Source organism: Heliconius melpomene, chromosome 5 (genome assembly GCF_056956725.1).
Source record: "Heliconius melpomene rosina isolate 202511_hmr_F chromosome 5, ASM5695672v1, whole genome shotgun sequence".
Classification (NCBI taxonomy): domain Eukaryota; kingdom Metazoa; phylum Arthropoda; class Insecta; order Lepidoptera; family Nymphalidae; genus Heliconius; species Heliconius melpomene.
Genome location: NC_140393.1, coordinates 8,741,510 through 8,764,576, shown reverse-complemented (window position 1 = coordinate 8,764,576; position 23,067 = coordinate 8,741,510). Strand labels below are relative to the sequence as shown.

Here is a 23,067-nt window from a genome sequence, read left to right as displayed (position 1 = left end):
GAAAATTAGTAAAACTATCATAAATAAAAAATATCATCTATACAAAACGACATATCAAAAAAACAAATTTTATAAAATTAAATTCCAACCATTTCGTCAACTAATTTGTAAACAAGAAAAGTATGAAAAAGAAAAAAAATGGCGCTGCCAAAGCCGTACGGTCCAGATATGTCAAACGGGACTTGGAAATAATGGCGGTTTATTTTTGGTGGAGCGCAAATATCACTGGCTCGCGTTATGAAGAAATATCGCCGCGGAATTATCGTTTGCGTCTGTTCACAATCAACAAATATAAGATTTATTGGTGGAGGTTTCATATTCATTTATTAGAAGGATGGTAATTTCCATGTTCTGAGATTTTACTTTATTTATGATGCACTGTATAAACAGTCAAAATGTTGTTTTTGGGCATTTATAATCTGTGGTAAGTACATCTAGCTTAGTTTCAGTTTCAGTTAGACCAAGCTACCTTGGAAACCTAGTGTTAAGACACTCCGTTCCTATTAAGACTCTACTGTTCCCACTTTTTGCAGTATTTTAGACGCTGCGCTTTGCCTCGTTACCAGAGCGATAAAAGGATAAAATAATAAAAAATATTTCATCGAGTGGGACTTGAATCCATTATCTGTCGTATTTATAGTCGCAAGCAAGTTTGGCACGCTATTAAAGTAATAATGCTCATTTATTTCACATTTATATGTTCAAATTCTATTGTTTTAGAATTAGATATTTGATTTATACAAAAAAAAAATAGTTTATTTCAACATTGCCCTGAAAGAGAGAATTAAACTCTACTCACATCTATACATACATAGTGAACATAAAGAAATCCCCTAAATATATTTTGAACCTGCATTCCTCATATTCAATAGATAAAACAATATATCTACACAACCAGGACGGCGTCCATATTGAAGTAATCAAACAACATCACTTTTGTGCTAACGTTACTTTGTACTGTCAACAAAACACTACAGTATAGACCAGGTATACATAGTTACACCATTTAGCTCGAAAGCGTTTGAGAACGGATTTTTCACTATAAAACTTAGCTTTTATATAGCTACCCCTTTGGAAGGGGGTAAAAGTAAAGTATGTACTATTCCAGAGTGCTTCAAACTCCAACCCCTGTGCGTTTTATGAGTTAGGCTGCATTCAAACGGATATACACATATGCTGCTATTATCATATGGGGCAATTCTGTGCACCCACACATATGTATATGTGGAAATACTTGTAAAGTTTCAGCAAAGTAGGATTCACATTGCATTTACATTTATGTACTGAGGCAATTCGAGGAGTAGGGGAAGCATGCGTCTGTAAATGCGACAGGTTGTGAGTTTGATTCTCACTAGAGAAAATGATATATATTTATTATTTCTATTTTATATATAAAAATACATATAGATTTATACAATCGATGTTAAAACGAATGAGTGTTGTAATATTTGTTGCAAGCGCGTGGGTGTAATTAAATCGAATAATCGATTGAATGTGATTGTGCCAAAAGGGGGTGTGTCATACTCATTTTTAGACCACGAGAAAACATTTTAGTAAACAATAGAGTTTTTTTATTACATTCACATTATTTTTTGATACAGAGTATCTAGTGTTAAGACAATCAATTTTCCATAATAATAAAATACAAAATACTTTATAATATAAAAAAGCAACAATCGATTAAATACTCGAAAGACCTAGTGTGACTGCACCTTTAGAAGGGAAGGGTGCAATTAACGTTGATAGTGGAAAAAACTCATCGGAGGGTGGTTAAGATCGCACTTAAAAATAATGAGGCTCGGGTTCAAAGCCAGCACCGTGCCTTCTTCTTAGCAGATTATAAATTTCCTTTTATATTATTCAAGACTGTGGTCATCATAAATTTCTTGAAAATCATTTAAACTCACATTAAGTCGTTTTTAGGAAACGAAAGAAATATAGAATTGAATTGTTGACGTATGTTTATTATTAGTGGAATAGAATGAATCTCCGTCTCTCATGTCTTTTTTTGTACATTTACATAATATAAATAAGAGTTTGCCCCAAAATGTATTGGTGTTTTATATTCTGTGAAATCATATATGTTTGTAAAACCTCTCCATTCATGTTTTTGAGCTCCACGTTCTATCACGCACATAGCAGGGTAGGCAGAGGACACCTGGGAACTTAATGTTCAGACACACTCCGCCGTTCCCCCTTTTTCCAACGAAGACCGGAGGTAAAGCGCGGCTTTGAGGGGCAGAACGCTTTGCCTCGTCATCAGAGCGAGGAAATGAAAATATAAAATATAACATACCCTCTAGTGGGAATCGAAGCCACAACCTGTCGTGTTTCCGTGGCCTCAATTCCACTAATAATCATCATCTATTTTATAAATATGTATGTTGATACTTTATAAAACTGAAAAACTTCTTCATAAACAAAATATTACATACAATTACATGACACAATATAAAAATCTTTTGAAGCAATAATACTAACGTATAACCTATAGTTACGGGTGGGTGTACCCTTGAGTTGTGGTCTCTGGAGGTCGCATGACGATCATTTAAAAACTGGTACCGCGCCAATACAATAGATGAATGAAAGACGCCTTTAACATAATGACAGTATGATATTAATATTAAATTGAAAAACTAAACCTTACTAGGGACATTCCGCAAGTTAAATGCACTTGTTTGCTTATATTTCACTTATTGCTTAATTTTTCACTTAGACTGTGTTAAGTTATTGTAATTTATTAAAGGTTCAAATCTATGTCTGATTATTCAAACCAAAATAAGGTAAGATGTACAAATATATTTTTTTTTACAAAAATAAAAAAAGAAATAAGTAGGTAACCATTATTTTAAAATAAAAAAATTGTCAAACAACCACAAAAATATAACCACCCAAAACCCAACACGTGTATAACAAGCCAAAACCACAAACAATTTATACAAAGGCGTGCGAAGGTCGTCTTCGGGACTAATTCATTTGTCCGGTGTTCATGCAACTCTGCATGGAGCAGTGACCTTAGCTTTATTAGCCAAGTGTATTGTCCGGATGTTTCCTTTCCTCCCATTGTGGTGTTGCAAAAAGTTTAATGTTACTTCATTCATCACCAGCTCCTGTTCAGTTTTTTGGGGGATGAGATAAATATGAGGTTTTGAGAGCGAAGATATCAATTAGCGTGATTTAGGAATTAGGATGCCATATTATACCTCGTAAGCCAAACGTGACGCAATGGCACAAATTATGATAAGGGCGCTCTGTGTTGAGGCACAGCACGGCTTCGAGTTCTACCACTCAACACGCAATGCTCCTAGAATTCGGAAAAAAAAAATAACATCATCCTGCAACAAAACCAAAGTTTGATAACAAAATTAATATTAAAATACATTTTCAAGTTACGGACGACCAGAGGACGATAAAAAAACCACAAATCTGAGAAGTCCTTCAACCAAGACATTTTCCCAACTTATTTAAGCAAGGTCCAAAATTGTTTGACATTCAGAAAACAGGAGCTATTCAGAACTCCCGCTTTCATTATTTAATACCGGAAATATTCAGGTGTAGGGAGTATTTGGACCGCATTTGAATGTCATCCACAGTCACGCCGAAGCAAGTTCAACCGGAACGAACAATACCTCACTGTTTAAACCGGTTCGCTTGGAGCGTACTTGCACGGGGTGATCTGTGAATTCTACGAGTATGGACGGATATAAACAAGAGGTATTTTTGCTGGCTTAATATAATAATATCTCAATTTTAATGACTTCCCTGTGCAGAGATGTACCTATACAGTTATAAGATGCTGTACGATTGAATGTTTTTTTGTTTACCAATTTATATGAATATCTTAAAATTCAGGTTAAGTTTTAAGTGTTATATAGCTTTAACTTTAAAAAATATAAAATAAATACTGTACTTAACTCCATTACTATAAGTCATTTCTAAAATGAACGAAAAGCCTTATAAAAGTCGTTCATTTCCTAAATAATTCCCCACCATAATAAATACCAGCTAAAATGGCGCAAACACTCTAGTTCGATACAAACGAGAGCAATAAAGATATAGCCGATATACTAACTCGCAATCACCCCTCCCGAGTCCCGAGCAGCTATAACGAAGCCTCGCTCCCAGAGGTTGACGTCCCGTAAACAGCTGACTCCCCCGGCCAATGAACCCATCTTGACTTCTAGTTATCTCACCAACGTTTCACAGAAAATTTATTCCTTAGTTAGATTTCTGCATTTTACGTGAACATGGCGTTTTTTAGAGAGATCGTCAAGTGTTTTTTCACCGGGTATTTTTTTTATGAAAAAAAAACAAGCCTTTTTTATTGTTTACAAAGGCAAAGGCAAATGACAATATGACTGAATGAATATACTTCCATCTTTGAATCTCATACACACCTTAACATAATCAAAAGCAATTTATACCACTCAGCTCCTAAGAGCAACCAACCTAGCAACAACCCAAACTATCTCTACACACAGATACCAAAAAAAAAAAGAAATATACAATATTTCTTATAGGTGTGTTGATATAACAATTATCTCGATAGCGTTGCTAGGCGGCCTCAAGGTCGTTACCCCACGGACTCACTCCGTATGCTCAAAGCCTACAACAAAGACCAGACCAGACCGCATATAACGCCGAAATCAAACATTTAAATAAATAACAAGTAAACTTTTCACGCATAAAAACTTATTTCTACTCGCGTGTTTGATACAAGGTCACTGGTCAACCATTCTCTCAGACGGCGGGGCGGGCGAGGGGCGCGGGGCGGCGGCGCGGGACGGCGGCGCAGACGGCTCGACATGGTGGCATGGCGGCGACGTGACGTCACTACGCGTAAGAAAACTCGATGCACCTACTCGTAGTCTATTCGGACGTTATAATAAATCGATTTTTTTTATTACTATCGTATTTAAATCTGAATCTAGTTTTAATATTGTAAGGAATTTTTCCAGAACATATTATTAATGAATGTCGTCAGCTGATTTAAATTCAAATTAGTAATATTTAAAATGTAAATTGGTAATATCTATTGTGTGCGAGTATGTGGCCGCATGGCCGCGTAGCTCCGCGGAAACATGGCGCAAGGACGTTTTTATTGCACAAGTTTAAAAATAAACTAAATAGTTTAATAACAGTTACTGTTTATATGTCGGGGTTTTGACTTCGTAAGTCTTGTGGTGTAAGACTTTACAAAATGAAAAATAAAACTTAGAAGAGAGTAAGAGATGGATAAATGTTACTGATTATATTCTTTTTATTTTTGACATGTCTTACTATTAAATATTTATGTTAAAATTTACAACTTTGCCTTTATAAGAAACAAGAATTGTGTAATATATTAAAAAGAATAAAATTATGTACTAAATTTCAATACTTTTTTCTATTCTATTCTATTGTAAAATGTTGTATATTTAATATTTCCGTGAAGCAAAGGTAGAGAACTATGTATTTATAGATAGAGATGACGAAATATTATATTCTCTTTTATAATTTTACATCCCAAACTCTTATATAATCTATTTTATTTAAAAAAAACAGCTGGTTTAACCAGCTGCTTTACCTTATATACCATACCTATAATTTACATACATTTAATAAATCAAATTGCAATATATGAGTATAGGTTATTTAGATTTCGAATGATAACTATAATGATATTCAAGGCCAGCGTGGCGCATGGGCATAAGCGTCAGACATACGAGAGTAAATGCGACAGGTGATGGGTTCTATTTCTACTCGAGGAAATGAAATATTTAATATTTTCATTTCTCTGCTCTGGTTTCCAAGCAAAGCGTAGCGTTAAATTCCACCACTCAACACGCAATGCCTCTAAAATCCGACGTAAAAAAAGTGGGAGGATAGTGTCCTAACACTAGGTTCTCACTGCTATACTGAAACCTTCACATGCACAGCACAAACAACAATCGTCCCAAATGGGTGACTTGCCTAATTGAGCGCACTCGCAACATATTAGTGATGTAAAAACAAACTAATAATTAATCTATTCATTACAACTACAACGGCCCCACACTTGCGCGGGGGCAGTTGTCCCAGCGCCAACATTTCATTTAAAATTAGCGTTATTCTCGTTCTCCTCTAACAAATACTTTAAAATATTGCGTAATGTATTTTAAAACTAAATTTATTATCAGTTTTTTTTTTCAATTAATTTTCTAATATATTGTTGATATGATTTCAGGAAATTCCTCGGGATGCTTATTTTCACAACCAAAAATATGATGTGCCGAAAAAGGTTCCCGAGTTAAAAAAGGTTCCTGGTTCCGAAACCATTTTAAACTGCTATTTATTCAAAACTTAATCTTAAATATAAATTCAGTATATATGTATATAATTATGTTGATAAACAATCGAAGTTATACAATTGCATAGTATTTATTAAAGGAAATATATGCAAGTAAAAACAACGTTCTCTATGGTGATTAGTAAACACTTACTGTCTTTATCAGTTGTGAATAGAGTTCAGGGTTGACAGCGAGCAATATGCAGATATCTTGTCTTCTTCATATGTTTATATTCATAATTGCACTAAATTCATACATAAATCGGGAACGGAGTGTCTTGGCACTACCGTCTGCCTATCCTATTATTTTTGGGGGTATATGAAAGAATAACTCTCAAAATTTTGTGTAATACTAATGTAGTTAAATAAAATATAACTGTTATTTACACGTAATAGTATATCTTAATATATTCAGAAATTGTAGATTTTGTATAAATATCCAATGCTTAATTAGAAAACGAGAAATACTCTCAGTATCTAATGATAACTAATATATAAACCTTAAAATTTGTATGTTAAATAGCTCTCACTGGAAAATTCTTCTAATTAAAATTACTAAAAATGCTGATCGCGTGCGTTTATATAATTAAGAATAATATATTATACAATTTATATCACATATATTTGAATTAAATGTATGTTTCATGGCTTAAGAACTCTGCCTACATTAGTCGTATCTCATGTATGTTTCTATGAAACATTAACCATCTATCTAAATAGAGAAATTTGCATGTAAATTTACTACAGCCCGCTTCAAAATGTCATGTTAAGATTAAGAAAAGCGTATATCTTAAATAATAAAGATTAGAAAAAAATTCTAAAGTGCCATTACAAAATGTCCTCGACCAAATTAATTCACGCGACGTCACGTCATATAGCATTAATAAATTATTTTGAGTGGCAAAAACCGACTTGGGTGACCTAAATAGTGTTTTGTTCAGTTACATTCACTTTAAAATAAAATCAGCTTCACGCTGTATCCCGCACACAGCAGTAGGTTGAGGGAACCTAGTGTTCCCCACTCCGCTCCCCACTTTCTGCCGAATTCTGGAAGCATTGCGTGTTGAGGGCCACAACTCCACACCGCACTTAGCCTCGACACGAGAGCGAATAAATTGAAATATACACGTAAATAAATATTTCACATCCTCGAGTGGGAATCGAACCCGCAACCGTCACGTTACAGTCACGCCCTTGCGCTTCATTTTAATTTAGAATGAGATCGCTCTGACACCAGGAAAATGGACATCTAGTGTCATTTATAATCTAGTTTAGTTTGAAACATAGTGTCATGTTAAACAAATTACTTTTTACTACATTCAAAGTCTTTATATTATATGAGAAAATGTTTTTACACGCTTTTATTATAATAGGTCGACTTGAAGTATATAACGAATTTGACCCACTTGTAACAATTGAATCATCATAAAACTTAGCAGTTATATGGGCTTAGGTGGTATATTGAACTTGTCTGATGATGGATCCAGGATATGAATAGTGGAACTCTTCAAAGGTTACTTGAATCACTCGAGTTTAGGTTTTATTTTTATTACATCGCCCACATCCCAAGAACAGATTTGAACCCGCACTACCTTTTTGACTTCCCAACTCCACCAAAGCGGCTTAACATACAAAACAACATGTATATATTAATATAGTTGTATACAGCTACCCTTTCAAAGGGTGAGCCGGTGTGAGGTCGTCCGGGCAGTAATTAGCGCGGTGGGGTGGAAATGAAAAATGTCATAAGCTTCAGCGAACAACGTTTACAGCTGAGGGAATGCTAGATCCAAAATGAGATATTTTTATAGTGATCTTATCTATCTCCGCGCCGGCGGTCGCGTGTTCGAATCCAGTTTGATGCTAAACGCTTGTGTTACAATGAAACACGTGCACGGACTTGAATTACTAAGGCTACTTACAATATCTAAGTATAAATAATGTTATTATTTAAAGCAGTCTTGATGCGTTTAGAAATGTATAATGTAATGAAAGGGGGTTCGATTTCTCACGGTTTTTTACTTTGTATATACTGCAAGTATTTATTTTATTATATTCATGATATCTATTTAATAAAGCGTGGGGGAGGTCCATCGTCCAACACTGGGTCTCGTAAATGATAACTATAATGCTTTAAAATAATAGAAATCTATACTAATATAATAAAGCGGAAGAGTTTCTTTGTTTGTTTGTTTGTTTGTTTGAACGCTAAGATCTCTGGATCTACTGGTCCGATTTACTTTGTTTTTGTTTTGTATGAAAGCTGCATTCTTCAGAAGTGCTATAGGCTATATAATATTACATTACACATATATACTAATAAATTAAAATACTTTCTAATTTGACATGCAATTTATTCTGCCATGTTAATAACAACCGTCGTCGCTACGCGACCGTGTTCGTTACCGCGTCACTTTGATATTCATCCTTATGAAAATAAATATAATAGTCACTTTTAGCATTTCATCTAGATTGAAATTATATTTTTATAGAAATTATATTCTTATATTTCAAGCAGGCGTAGCCGCGTCCGGGTCCGCTAGTTAACTTATAAAATTGAAGATAAATATTGATGTATTTAGTATACCTTACTATCTACCTTACTAATATAAATGTAATATATATTTGATAATAAATTAAAAAAAAAACCTACTGCGGTTCACTTCATGATATATTACAACAAAAGTTATTAAGATTAATTTTGCTATAAAGCAATAAAGGTGGGTTTTCCGTTTCTATAAAAAAAGACAAGCTGTCGTCAGAAATTAACATAGAATGAAGAATATTTAAATTTTGTTTTCATAGATTATGAATTTATAATATATTTTTTAAAAATATTTCTAACAAATCTCAAAATATATCGAGTATAGAATACATGCCAAATTTCTGTGTTTAAAGTCTAATAGTTTCCCTTATGCGTGGTCACCCACCCAGGCACTTAGCAACGGAGGTCTTATATAGATATAAAGATATCATAATCCACTCATTCATTAACACTCATTTTCTCCAAAATTCGTCGGAATTTGGGGTGTCTAAAGTCGAAGTGTCTTAACACTAGTTTCTCAGATTCCCCTTCTATATGCAGGATACAACGTAAAGCTAAAAACAAAAAAATAATAATAAGCTAATCATGCTATTTTCTTCTAAAATAGTAAATTTAGGTTCCCTCTACCCCACTCGCAAGGTCACCAAAACAAACTAAAGACAATATCCGCATTATCAAAATAATAATGATTATGTCAACATCAAAATAATCCATTAAAATAAGTGGAATTACAATAAAAAATGGCAATTTATCGTTTGAGGAATAAATAGTATACTTAGAATATAATCATATAGTCAAATTTATGAGTACATTTTAAGCTTTTATGTTCATGACTTTATTGGCGTCGTAAACAGAAACTTGTTCTATTACTTGTCTCATGGCTAAAATATGTAAAAATCCTGTTTATCATGTTGTGATTTGAGATGCATCATAGTTAATTATTAGAGCTATACTTATAAGTTTTATGGTGGTTGTGGATGCCATTTCCACTCGGGGAAAGCTTTTTGCTCTGGTGACAAGGCAAAGCGCGGCGTTAAGTTCTGCCACTCAACGTGGGAAGCCCTCCAGAATGTGGAAAAAATTGTGGAACGTGTCTTAATGGAGTGCCTTAACACTAGACCGTAACTCTGCCCTCCCTCCATCTATCTCTCATCCAAATATATATATATATATATATATGCCTGCTATGCATAATATAAGTTTTGCAAACACAAGGACTTATATAAGATCACTTTTATTATATAGGTGTTCATCCATTATCTTTAGCTTCATGCGTATCCCGCATAAAGCAATGAAGGCAGAAATAACCTAGTGACAAAACACTTCATTTTCACTTTCCTTACTTATTCCAAGTATTACGAATTTTTATACCAAAAGAAACTGTCTAATGTACCACGTAATATAAACTTAAATAAATAAAATATTCATCCAAAATTGATTTAAGGCATCTAAGCCTATTATAAGGCTAAGCTCAGATCAACGAACTTGGGGCACGTGTCGCTTATGGCTTCTCGTTCTCACATTGTTGCAGAATACATATAGATATTACTTTACATATTACATTGTTTATGTTTGTGGTGGGTGTCCGTATCTTCCATTAAATTGATTATTACTTATACTACTATAGATTATTGAGTTATAATAGTAGAAGTACAATGAAGTTTAAAAAAAATATCTATTCCCATTTTTACAAATATGCAACAAATACAAAATGTTTAACGTTATTTTTACAAACATGTATCTACCCAGGCCAGTCGTGTCGTAGTGTACAAGAGTGTGACTAAGCACAACTGGGTGTGGATTCGATCTCACTCGAGGAAATTAAATATTTATTTTGTTTATATTGAGTTTATATTTCCATCTTCTCACTCTGGACGAGTACGAGGCAAAACTTCGAGTTCCGCTACTCAACATGCTATGCCATCGGAATACATCGAAAAGTGGGGAACAGGAGTGCCTTGATGGAAACTATCTTAGCACTACGTTTCCAGGTTCCCTCTGACTACCCAGCTAAGTGCAGTTCACACGTCAAGTAAAAAAAAACTATATTTAAGCATTAACCACATTTACCTAAAAGTATTATTAGTGAACGAAGCAACTTACATCATAATTATTGAAAACAATGTTAATTGATGCAAATTTCATGTAACAAATTACTATCTGGCCATTACAGACGAGTTTTATGGTAAGTTTTTAATATAAAAAAACCACTTGTATTTCAAACGAGTGTCATAGTTGCTAACTTATTAACTATGAGTAGGCTTTTACGATCGCCGTAAAACTACTGCCCGTGAATAAGATATATTTTAAAGTATAAATTCTATGTAATTATTAATTTTAAAATGTTTTTATCTTTTAGTTAGTTTAAATACAATTAATTTGTTAAATTAGACGAAAGTTACATTTGTTATTTTAATGAAATATAAAATGAATTTGTAATTTTAGTGTTCTTTAATTAGAGAGGAAAAGTATTTTTGGTATATGCTACGTAAATCTGTGTTACAAATTAATTAAAACCTACATGATTGTTGATAATCTTTTTTATTTTGCATAAAGCGATAAATAAAAGAAATCCTTACAATAAATTATACACCTTATTATCTTAATCATTTAAATTACATGCCTATAGTAAAGATTAAAAAATATTTAAAAAAAATTCTAAATAATTAATTATATCCATATAAAATATAAATAATATTCTAAATGACTAATTGATAAATTAAATCAGCTTCACGCTGTTTCCCGCACATAGCAGGGTAGGAGGAGGGAAACTAGTGTTAAGACATTGCGTTCTCCACTTTGCGCCGAATTTCTCTTTTTGGGTATTGAGTGAATCTACGCCACGGCGCACCGGTCTTACAATAATAATATTGTTAGAAACTATTGAAAATATTAAATAAAGTGGGAAAGGTAATGAATTAAAACAAGACTTCAAATAATTATTAAACAACCAAAGGGAGTTATCTAGCAGTCTAATAACAATATCTGGTTCTAAAGAATCCATCGGGCTGAGTGACGTTAGCGATCCTTTTCTTTCGGTCGTCGTTGACAGCCCATAAAAGTGCCAGCCAGTAATTAGAGTCGTTCTTATATAACCTCTATGGTCATTATTTGATTATTTCTAACAATATATATAGTGTAATTTAATTACAATATAAATCAGGTTTGTAGAAAAAAATCACTACATCGCTATAAACGACTTTGCCCCACCCGCCCTTGGTTACGTCCTGCCACACTAGGTCACTAGTATTTAGTATTCATTTTTAAACTCACTATTATATATGAGCTTACAATATTGTACGCCAAGGTTATGGGTGCGGAATGTTTTTTTTAGCTTCACGCTATATCAAATTAGTGTCAAAATACTCCGTTTCCGGAAAAATTCTGATTATTTTATTGAAATGAAGATAGATCTCAGCGCCACACTTATCCTTTTAATGCTAAATGAAAAGTTCATTCACCCTTATCTAACTTGGTAGGTACCCAAGATTGGACAAAATACTACCTATATCTAAGGCAGAGGAATCCTCTGCCAGGTTAGATTCCGCTGTCACGCCAAAATTTTAAAAGGCCTAAATTCAGAACCCAATAATTTCAATCACAAGATTATCTCTACATATTTTGTATTAGTATCACATATGCATAAAATGTATATTACTTCGTTTTTAACTTTACGCTGTATCCTGCACAGGCTAGGCAGAGGGAACCTGGGAACCTAGTCTTACTTAAGACGCCCCACACTCATAAGCACTTTTGCTTTCCCCAATTTTCACCGAATAAAGATTATATTTCATATCTACAAAATTAAACAAAGACTCGCAAACAGGTAAAATTGATTAAAATACGATACAAATCACTTGTTCTTTTTAATGATAGAATATCGAGCTTAATATAACCAGTTTGACAGGTATTTCTATGTATTTATTATTATAGAAAGCGTGTTTGCATGTTATTCGAAGTGCAAAAAATATTTGGATATATTTAAATATTCTAATTAAAAAAATCTGTTTTACAAAAATTAAATAAATGTAGTGAAATAATATTTAGCTCTATATCAATAAACTGAAAGAGAAATTTTATATTATTATTAGCTTCACGCTGTATTCCGCACACTGCAGGGTAGGCACAGGGAACCCAGTGTTAAGACACTCCGTTCCCTACTTTCTGCCAAATCCTGGAGGCATTGCGTGTTGAGTGGCAGTGCTCAACGCCGCGCTTTTGCCTCGACACTAAAGCGAAGAAATGGAAATATAAACGTAAATAAATATTTCACTTCCTCGAGTGGGCATCGTACCCACAACCGTCGCGTTACAGTCACACCTTGTGCCGCTGTGTTAGACGGCCTCTGTCTTTTTATAATCTATATATATAAAAGGACTTGTCCTCAATGACTGAGGTAAGACGCACGCACAGCCGTAACCGCTGTGCGTAGAAATGTGAAATTTGGACAAAAGTTTGCTTTCGTAATCTGGACATCCACTAAGAAGGGATTTTGAAAAATTTTAACCCTAAAGGGGTGAAATAGGGGTTGAAAGTTTCTATGGAAAAAAAATTAAATCGGCACCGATTATTATAAAATTAGAAATTTAGATTTTTAAAAGTATTTAATTGAACACGTGTTTCATCGTTTTCTAGAATTCTTTCCCTAGGGGTGCAAATAAGGGGTTGAAAGTTTGTATAGGTTTTTATTAAATCGTCACCAATTTTTATCAAATTTGAAATTCAGACTCTTAAACGTTTATAATTTAACACGTTTCATGGTTTTCTAGAATTCACCCCCTAAGGGTGCAAATAAGGGGTTGAAAGTTTGTATGGGAAAATTCTTAAATCGCCACCGATTTTTATAAAATTTGATATTTAGACTCTTAAAAATATTTAATTCAACATTTGTTTAATGGTTTTCTAGAATTCACCCCCTAAGGGTGCAAATAAGGGGTTGAAAGTTTGTATGGAAAAATCTTTAAATCGCCATCGATTTTTATAAAATTTGAAATTAAGACTCTTAAAAATATTTCATTGAACACATGTTTCGTGGTTTATTAGAATTCACCCCTAATTACGCAAGCGAAGCTGCGCGCGTCCGCTAGTCTATTATATTTTGTAAATTATTTGTAGATCTGGTTTACATTTTCCATTTTGTTATTATTAAAAGTAGGCAGTTAGCGGTAGGCACGATGTGAAATCTAATAAGTAACTTAGGAAAAGTCAATATAAAAATATTATTATTGACTTTTTCTATGTTATGTAAAATAAAATAAAAGGAATATCCTTTTATAGTACCTGCATATAATATTACTATCTATATATTTTCACATACAAACATTAGTGTAAACGTTTAGTACTAAAATTAAAAGCGCCCTGGGCAGCGTGTCGCCCTCGCGTCTATAAACAACTGTACCCACCGCTGCACGTATTAAATATCAGGCCATTCTCACATTTATAGCTAAACCATAAAGCCTATAATGCCATAAAACCTACACTTAAGTGTTCCAGCGAATCGCTGTTACCAAGCGAATGTAACCCGGCCAAGTGAAAAATGTACGGCACCTAGCACTCTATTCGCACATAGAGCACTCCCACACCCGGTAGAGTAATAAGTGCAAAAAGTAACCGGCAAAATTGAATACACCGTTAATCTGAACAATTGCCAATCACGAAATGTAAATTTTAAACGGCCGGCTGATGCAATTCAAATGGTGGCGTATGTATTTCGCATACAATTTGCATCCACGAGGCCATTGTCAGCATACTAAATAGAGACTATTTATAAAATTAGCTTTATTTTTCTCGTTGGGAATTGTTCCGTTGACCTTAGAACGCATCTACACAAATGCAGTGGAATATAAAACTTTAATTTATGTATATATTTTATTACGATCTTTTTACATGGCAACATTTACATAATTTATTAAAATATAAAATAATTTAATTGACCATGTAGGTTTACATGTAGGTAATGTTTTTTACAAATCATTTAAGTATATTATCTGTATTGAATTACAAATACAAGAATCGATTCATCTGCTTATTCGTCCGAACTAATTTTAATCGAATAAACTACTTTGTAACAGGTCAAAGCGCTGCGGTAGTTTCCGCTTTCCAACACGCGAAGTCTCTAGCGGGTGAAAAATGACAAAAAGGAGTAAGATATACTTATAGAATATAATATTATATATAGTCGTTAGTAATATAATGTATGTCATTATATTAATTTTATAAAAGGTAATAATACTTTACAATAGATTAGTAAATAAAGAAAAATATTTTTGAGTTATTTAATAAAATATATTCGGCTTACAGTGTGAACCTGCTAATAGCCTCTTAAGAAAATTTTCAGGAGACTAATGATATTTAAAAAATATATATATACATACATACATATGTTCTCCGATAGATAATACAATTTTATAAATCTAGTTTAGATACTTCATTCCCCATTTTCTACCAAATTTTATAGGCATTACGAGTCGAGTAGCTCAACTGCGAGCTTTTGCCTTGGTGCTAGAGCGAAGAAAATAAATAATAATTCATTTCCTCGAGTTAGGATCGAACCCACAATCGTCGTTACAGTCACTTTGAGCCCCTACGCCACGACGATCTCTATATAATATAGAAAGAAAAATATATTTGAATTATTTAATAACATATAACTTCTAGTTTTACGATGCAAACTTAAATACGATATTCTGTTTGTTAATTCCGATCGGGAATAAGATAACCATATTATTATAGAGAACATAATTTTAAATGTTAATGGCGTTGTACGAGTATGTACGACTCGTATCTGATTTTAGTATTAAAGGTACCTACTGATAGAATGGATATTTAAATTTTCTTTCAAATGACAAGAGAAATATATTTATTTAAATAAAGTATTTTTAATATGAACATATTAAAAATTTATTTGATGTTTTTTTGAGGAAAACAATGTGAACTATTTGTAATTTTAATACGAATATCTAAATTAACATTATTTTTGTTTTATTACGTGACAATTGTTTACATATTTAACCGACTTTTGGAAAAGTGATATTATTGTTTTTTTTTTTAATTCTATATGTACGAGTAACTTAACGTAAGTCTCGTAGCGCAATGGAGGAGTGTCTGTTTGCATACATTGAACGATTTTGAATTCGATTTCGTAATACCAAAACCTAAATAACACCACATAAGATAAGTTACGTGAAAACAAGGAAACTAAATATGTTCCCTATTTAATATCTTACGTACCAACTTACACAGTTCGATCCTGATAATACTTAAAAAAGTTACTTTCATTATGTCATTTTAGACTAATAAATCGAAATTTCGGAATCGTACGACAAAACTATATTCTTAGAAGTTAATGTTTATTATGCAGGAGAGTTATTGAAACATTCCGTACGCCCTGGGATATGCAATCGCATTATTATAATTGCATATTAATGTGCCGGCATGGTGGGCTATAACTCCATTTTGTCCTTCAATTTAGGACTCTATCCCTTGAAAATAGAGTATATATTAGTTGATGTCGTATAACAGAAGTGCAGAGCGGGTTTATTGTATGGTTCTTATTGTTCTCGAGGTACGAGCGGCGTATGTTTGTATCTGCTATACTCGTATGGTAAGAGTTGGTATAGACGTTTCTGTCTATTCCATTGTTTTTGCGTAATTAAAGTAGCTAATGGACATGTATTATGATGAATGTAAAGTTGTTTATAACTATTTCGAATGCAGAAGAGAGATGATAATATATTCACAGTATTTATGGTTTATGCTGTATCCCGCATTTAGCAGGATAACAAGAACAGGGTACGTACAGGGATACGAGCGTGCGAGTGTAAGTGGGACGGTTATGGGATCGATTTCCATTCAAGAAAATGAAATATTCAATATTTTCATTCGTTTTCTCTGGTAACGAAGCAAAGCGCGGTGTTGATAGACCGCCAATCAATAGGCAATACCTCGAGAATTCGGGAAATAAAGAAAGGAAGAAAAGTTGGCAACAGAAGTGTCTTAATGGAAAACGGAATGTTTTAACACTAAATTTTGTTCAGATACAGTTTCTCCATCAAAAGCTTAGAAAGTAGAGGTCATTAGCCCTATTTTGATATGTTCTAATATTAGCTCAGGTACAGTCTAGATAATTATGACAGAAGTAGAAACCAGTTCAGCGGCGACATTACTTTGAAATAACAAAGTTTCAAACATTCCTCATTAAACGCCTTTATTTAACTTCACTTGTTAGTTTGTTTAGCCATTTTCTTCTGCTTCTTGAGTTTTATTCTTTTTTCAAGGTACAAAATCATTATTAAATAAATATCTGACACATATATAACATATACCTATGTATGTGCATTTTATTTAATGATTCACTTCGCTTTTCTATGACATTCATTAATTTCCCGCCATAACTATAAAAAAGACATGGCAGCTAATTTTATTCATTAAACATAAATTGCTTTTGCCTACATAAAAAAATATACTCACAATGTACACAAATAAGAAAAGTTCTTGAACTTAATAAGTTATTTTACGACGTCATATCGACGTACATGATTATTTAGTATATTTGAATACTAAAATGGTTGCCAAAATATATAAAGCCTTGACCACTCGCGATGGTAATACATTGTTTATTCAAATGTACAAATATTACAACTACAACTAGTTAATATCTTATGATAAGCAAAACGCGAACGGTTTGGTTAGTGTATGAGATATAGGAAGATTCTATGAGAGCTCCTAAATAAATCTATAAATCCCGCTATTATATTAAACGACGTATATAACGTATTTGTATAAATATATAACGAATTTTACTTTCGTTCCATTTAAAATTGTATGACTACATGATGACTGTAAGAAGTTATGTAAAGAAAAATGTTTGCGTTTATAGAAAAGGTTATTTATTCTCTGCTTAAACAAAAGGCAACTTCGATATGTCTGTGAATGTAAAAAAATGAAATGCAGAATTAATTATTATCTACACTGTCTATACTAATGCATACTCTATACTAACAAATATTAAAAGCTGAAAAGTTTGTTTTGGACCTGCTAATCTGGGAAATTTCAGAAAAAATCAATCATTTTCTTGAGAATATTTTCTATAGGGGTATATTACATTGCATTAATTATGCCGTTGTTTCGGACATAGAGTCACGTGCCATGTCACAGGTAAAAGCTAGTCATTCCCCAAGCAGGCAAAAGCTTACTTCATTTCCCAAGCAGGCAAAAGGCATATTTCAGACACTTTTTCATCGCTTAACTTCTAAAACATTGATTACAAGCATTTTAAGTTTATCCATAGACAAAATAAAAAAAAAAAACTAAATTCTACCATCAATTCTGTCACTGTCATAAATTATACAACCTAATTTTATATGTATCTCACTTTTGTTTTATTTTTTATGTAAATAAGTCTATTAACGAGCATTACAATCACTTAGCGTCGATTAATTTGAAAATTTAAATAACGTTCAATTTATGTAACAAGAATGTACACGTGTATCGGCCGTATTATAATTCTTGATTTTTTAATTTATCGGTTAAATCAACCGCCTTAGTAAAGTAGACACTGCTGGGAAAGAAAATTGAATATCAAATGAACTGTATACATATATTAAGACAATATAACTAAAAACGCCGCTTAAAAAATAAATTAAACAACCTAACTGCGTTCGTGTTCATATAAAAATATCAATTTAAATACTGCAGAGTTTGTACAGTTATAAATGTAACAATAAAATAATAAATAAACCTAACTGGCGTTATTGGGATGTAACTGATTGCACTCAATAATAGCAATATAATAAAAAAAAACCTTTGATTTTTACGATTGCAGATTATAAAAGTATTAATAAAAATGTTTTAAGCATTTTTTTTAATTATCATTCAAACCATTCATTCAACCACTATAGATAACACAAAACATAACATCTGAACATAAAAAAAAGAAACAATAGTTCAACGCGAGCACAGTCACGGGTGAAGCCAAGTTCTAACACGACATCCGTGTTCCGTACCGTTCCGTTCCGTATCGCATATCGTGCAGCAGATAGGTACTCGTAAGTAGACGTAGGCTCAGACCGTCAGACGTACAATTACGCAGATCGATAGACGCCCACGTGCAACGGCCGCTGCGTGCGCCGCGACGGTCTGTGCGTGCATAGTCTTATCAACTACATATTTGATAGAGTTATGGACACGCTTGGTTTAATTGAGATATTAGTATTTTTTGTAATGCATTTGGGATTTATTATACAGTGCCTTAAGCATGTTCAAATAAGATTTTTTCGGCCTCGCGCTCTTTACCCATTAAGGGGAGGAAAAGATATCAGAGAATCAAGTGGTGACGTTACGGTTTCTGCTAAGTTTAGGTATTTCTTTGAAACGTCGTTACGTACAAGTGTTTTTTGTTTTTCATCATCATTTTTCTTATTTTAATATTATACCGTCCATTATAAGATCACTAAATAATATGAAAATATTAAATAAATTATTTATTTTAAAATCACGAATCCTCCATAATAAAGCAAAATAAAATAAACTTGCCAACATACTTAATTATTGTGAATTTTCAACTTCAAAAGATTTCTTTGATAAAACATGTTTTATTGGATGAAGATTGTAAAGTACGAGTAAATCATTACAGAACCCGTCGGGTGTGAATTATATTGAATCAAATAAGAAATTAATTAAGTATATAGCATCAATTTCTTTCTTCCATTTAAAAGAAACTGACGATGGTATCTTCATTCTAGGCGAGATTTCCGACGCTATCTTGATACAACGAACCAGAACAACCACATAAAAAGTATAAAAAGATTTCCTTAAAAAATCTTGGACTGTGGTTAACATAGAATTTACAGAAATAGATAATTATAATTATATTTTTGTATATAAACGTTTGTTATGTTTAAGAGATTATATTGCAATGTGATCTAATAAGGATCTTAATAACAAATATTAAAATATTAATTTTACGTTTATATAAGCTGTATTTATTGAAAACGTCTAAATTGTTCTACAATAGAGCTGAACTAAAATTACTATTTTAGTTTTTAGTTTTTCTTATAAAACTTTAAACAGTAACTACACGTTAGTTGTTAGTAGTATGTTATACAAAATATTTATAAATACTCAATTCAGTTATTTTTTATACATTATTTAAATAACAACAATTGGAAAAAAGGGTGTAAGAATTTTCTTTATCCAATAGGACCTTTTATTTACATATTGGATATATTTTTTTTCAATCCACAGTACCCGAATTCGCAAAAAGTGGCGGAGCTTAACACCGCGCTCAGTGAGTTGATGAACGTTTTGTGTATAGATTTTTATAACATAGATTTTTTTAAAGCACACCCGTTGAAGTAAGCGTCATAATAACAGATGTCACTCAAATCATACAAGGATTAAGAAAGTAGAAACCATTATATTACATAGTTGGGTCCAATTGGAATGCAGTAAGAGTTTGTTATAGAAATCGTACATCAAATGCATAGCGGATATCAGTGACTCTGCTGACTTAATCTGAAGCTAGTGTGTTTATCTATAACCTATAATCCTTCTATAAACTAATAAATACATGTTTTAAGACCTCAGTTCATCTTCAGCCAAAAGTCTGATAAGCATCCATTTTATAGCACATCTTACTCTTTAGATTACTTACAAATACATGTTTTAAGTACTGTAGAGTTTTATTTTTCAATGAAAATTGACAAACCGCAAATGTTACATAGTATTGTTTATTCCGTAATAGTTTAGTGAACGCTGTCACGCAATAAGTTATTATAGGTCTAGTTAAACAGCGGTAACTAAAGGTCACTTTAAAGGTTAGTACCTACTTAGTACGCTGTACCAAAACAAAACACTCGTCTGTACAATTACGAAAATATATATGTTTTATGTTGTCTTGATTTCGGCGGAATATTAGAATTGGTAATAATAGGAGGAATTAAGGTACAATGCACTGAACCTACCTGTTTTCTCTTGAGCGGCGCGTGGTGCTTGGCGAGCGGGGCGGGTGCTGCGGGTGCGGCTGGTGCAGCCAGCTCATCCAGCAGCGCGGCGCACTTGTCGCGGTCGCGCTCATCGTCAGCCACGAGCAGGAAGCGCCGCCAGCGCGCCGAGTCGAAGCCCCAGTGACACGTGCGGTGCTCCGTGCCGTGCGAGTGGCTCACGAAGCGGCGTGGCGCGAACACGGCGCGGCACTCCGCGCACTGCACCAGCGCCAGCTCGGGCGCGCACACGCCGCGCGCGCCCCCGAAGCACTCGTGGTACACGCGGAACCCGCCCACGGCCCGTCGCGAGCCTGTGCCCGCGCCCGCGTGCAGCAGCGCCGCGCAAAGGCGCTCTGCGTCCGTCTGTGTGATGAGCCCGCACGAGGGCGCCGAGCGCGGCAGCACGCCCGTAGCCTTCAGCTCGTGCAGCTGCTCGGGCGTGCAGCGCGAGCAGTAGATCTGGAGTTCGTCGCACACGCGGTTGATCTGCTCAAGGCTGAAGTCCGTCAGCACCGAGGTGAGGATCTGCGGCAGGCACAGGCGCCGCTCGCCGCCCACGCTGAAGCACGAGATGCGCTCGCCCTCCAGCGCCGTCTCGCCGCGCTCGCCCAGCGGGTCGGCGGCCAGCAGCAGCGGCGGCGCCCGGGGGGTGCGCGCGGGTGGCGGCACGGGCGCGGACGGCGGCGCGGGCGCGCCCGGCCCCTGCAGGCTGCGCGGTGCGCTGGCCTGGTACGTCCTCAGCACGGAGGAGATGTGCGGCGCGACCGCGTCCATGGCGCGCCTAGCGGCCGGCCATGTCCTGCGGCGTGCGAGGTGCGGCGTGTCGGCGCGCAGACGGCCGGCTCAGCTACTGGGGAGTCTAGCCGGCGCCGCGCCCGCCGCCCCGCGCGCCTCTCGCCGCCCCGCCCGCGCTCCGCGCCCGAACCCCGCGCGTCACGTGACCGACCTTCCCGTCAAAATATCCAGAATGGCGGCGCTCCGCCTCGGCCAAAGATGAAATGCGCGAAACTCATATATGAATATTATTATTTTTCTAATAAGATATTTTATGCAGTAAGATTTTTTCATATAAGTAATGCCGATCTATTAAGAATATACTATACCGATAACTAATTCATTTTCAACCAAAGAACAAACAATAAATTATTTTTGTACAAAAACACTACTTTTATTTAATAGCCGACGATGCTAAATTGGGATTTACTCGAGCGTCATACGTCAACGTAAAAGGCAAATTACACCGTGTAAAATATGTATTGTAAGAAATCGGAAGCGGTTAACGATTAAAAAAAACACGATAAAAACACATATTGTGTATATGTTTCTACCGTATTCGGAAAGAGATTCCACGTAATTACACTATTACACCCGAGCCTCCCTCCGATAAGGGCTGTTGCCTACAGGCAACTGCCCGCGTTTGACACAGTTCCACTGCTATTATGGATTTTTTCATCTACATCTACCCACTTTTACATGAGTACGCTAACAGTATATTATTAGGCAATAGAAAAAAATAAGAATACCCTTTGCACATTACTTCTATTTATTAATTTACATAAAAATATATACATTACTCATTTCTTTAAAATCTGCCAAAAACCAAACTTTCTGAGACAAATGTAACGTGGCATTACAGTAAACATCAACATTGTACATCTGTCCGACCGATCTATGAGAGCGCGACAGGCGCGGGGGGCTCGCGAGGCGGGGCGGCGGCGGCGGCGGCGGGAGGGGGCGGCTGCGTCTAGTGCGATCGCTCGCGGCTCTCCGTGAAAACTGTTTTTATCACTTGCAAACATACATAGAGAACGCAACTCTATAGCAATGGCGTTAGATAAAAATATTACCTCAAAAGTCAGACGCGGCCGCGAGGGAACTAGATTATTGTATAAAAAACTCACCAGAACTGTGTTAAGGTCTGTTTTGAAACGCCGTGGGTGATAAAGTATTTTATAATCGTACCGCTCAGATTGCCTGTGCTTTACGTGGTGTTTTGCTAAAAACAAATATGAATTACGATGTGATGAGATTTTCTTAAATAATAATTTTATTTCTCATTAAGAAAGGTAAATAAAACAATTGAATCGTACATCAGAAGCTTCATAAAACTTTTGTGTCATTCAAATTGAGTTTAATCACCGCGTATCGCTGAATTTTAGTGAAGTACGTACTCCCAGAAAGGAGGTTAATGATCTTCGATATGGATGTTTTCAGCTAGGATTGCGCATCAA

General features: G+C 34.7%; 1 protein-coding gene across 1 annotated transcript in view; it reads right to left on the bottom strand.

The window, feature by feature from the left end:
- Positions 1–22,347, bottom strand: part of Snoo (Sno oncogene) — a 65,775-nt gene extending 43,428 nt beyond the window's left edge. The window contains exon 1 of the mRNA XM_085186083.1: positions 20,816–22,347. Within this exon, the coding sequence (XP_085042209.1) occupies positions 20,816–21,610 (795 nt within the window). The 5' untranslated portion in view covers positions 21,611–22,347. The remainder of the gene's footprint in view (positions 1–20,815) is intronic.
- Positions 22,348–23,067: the final 720 nt, after the last annotated feature.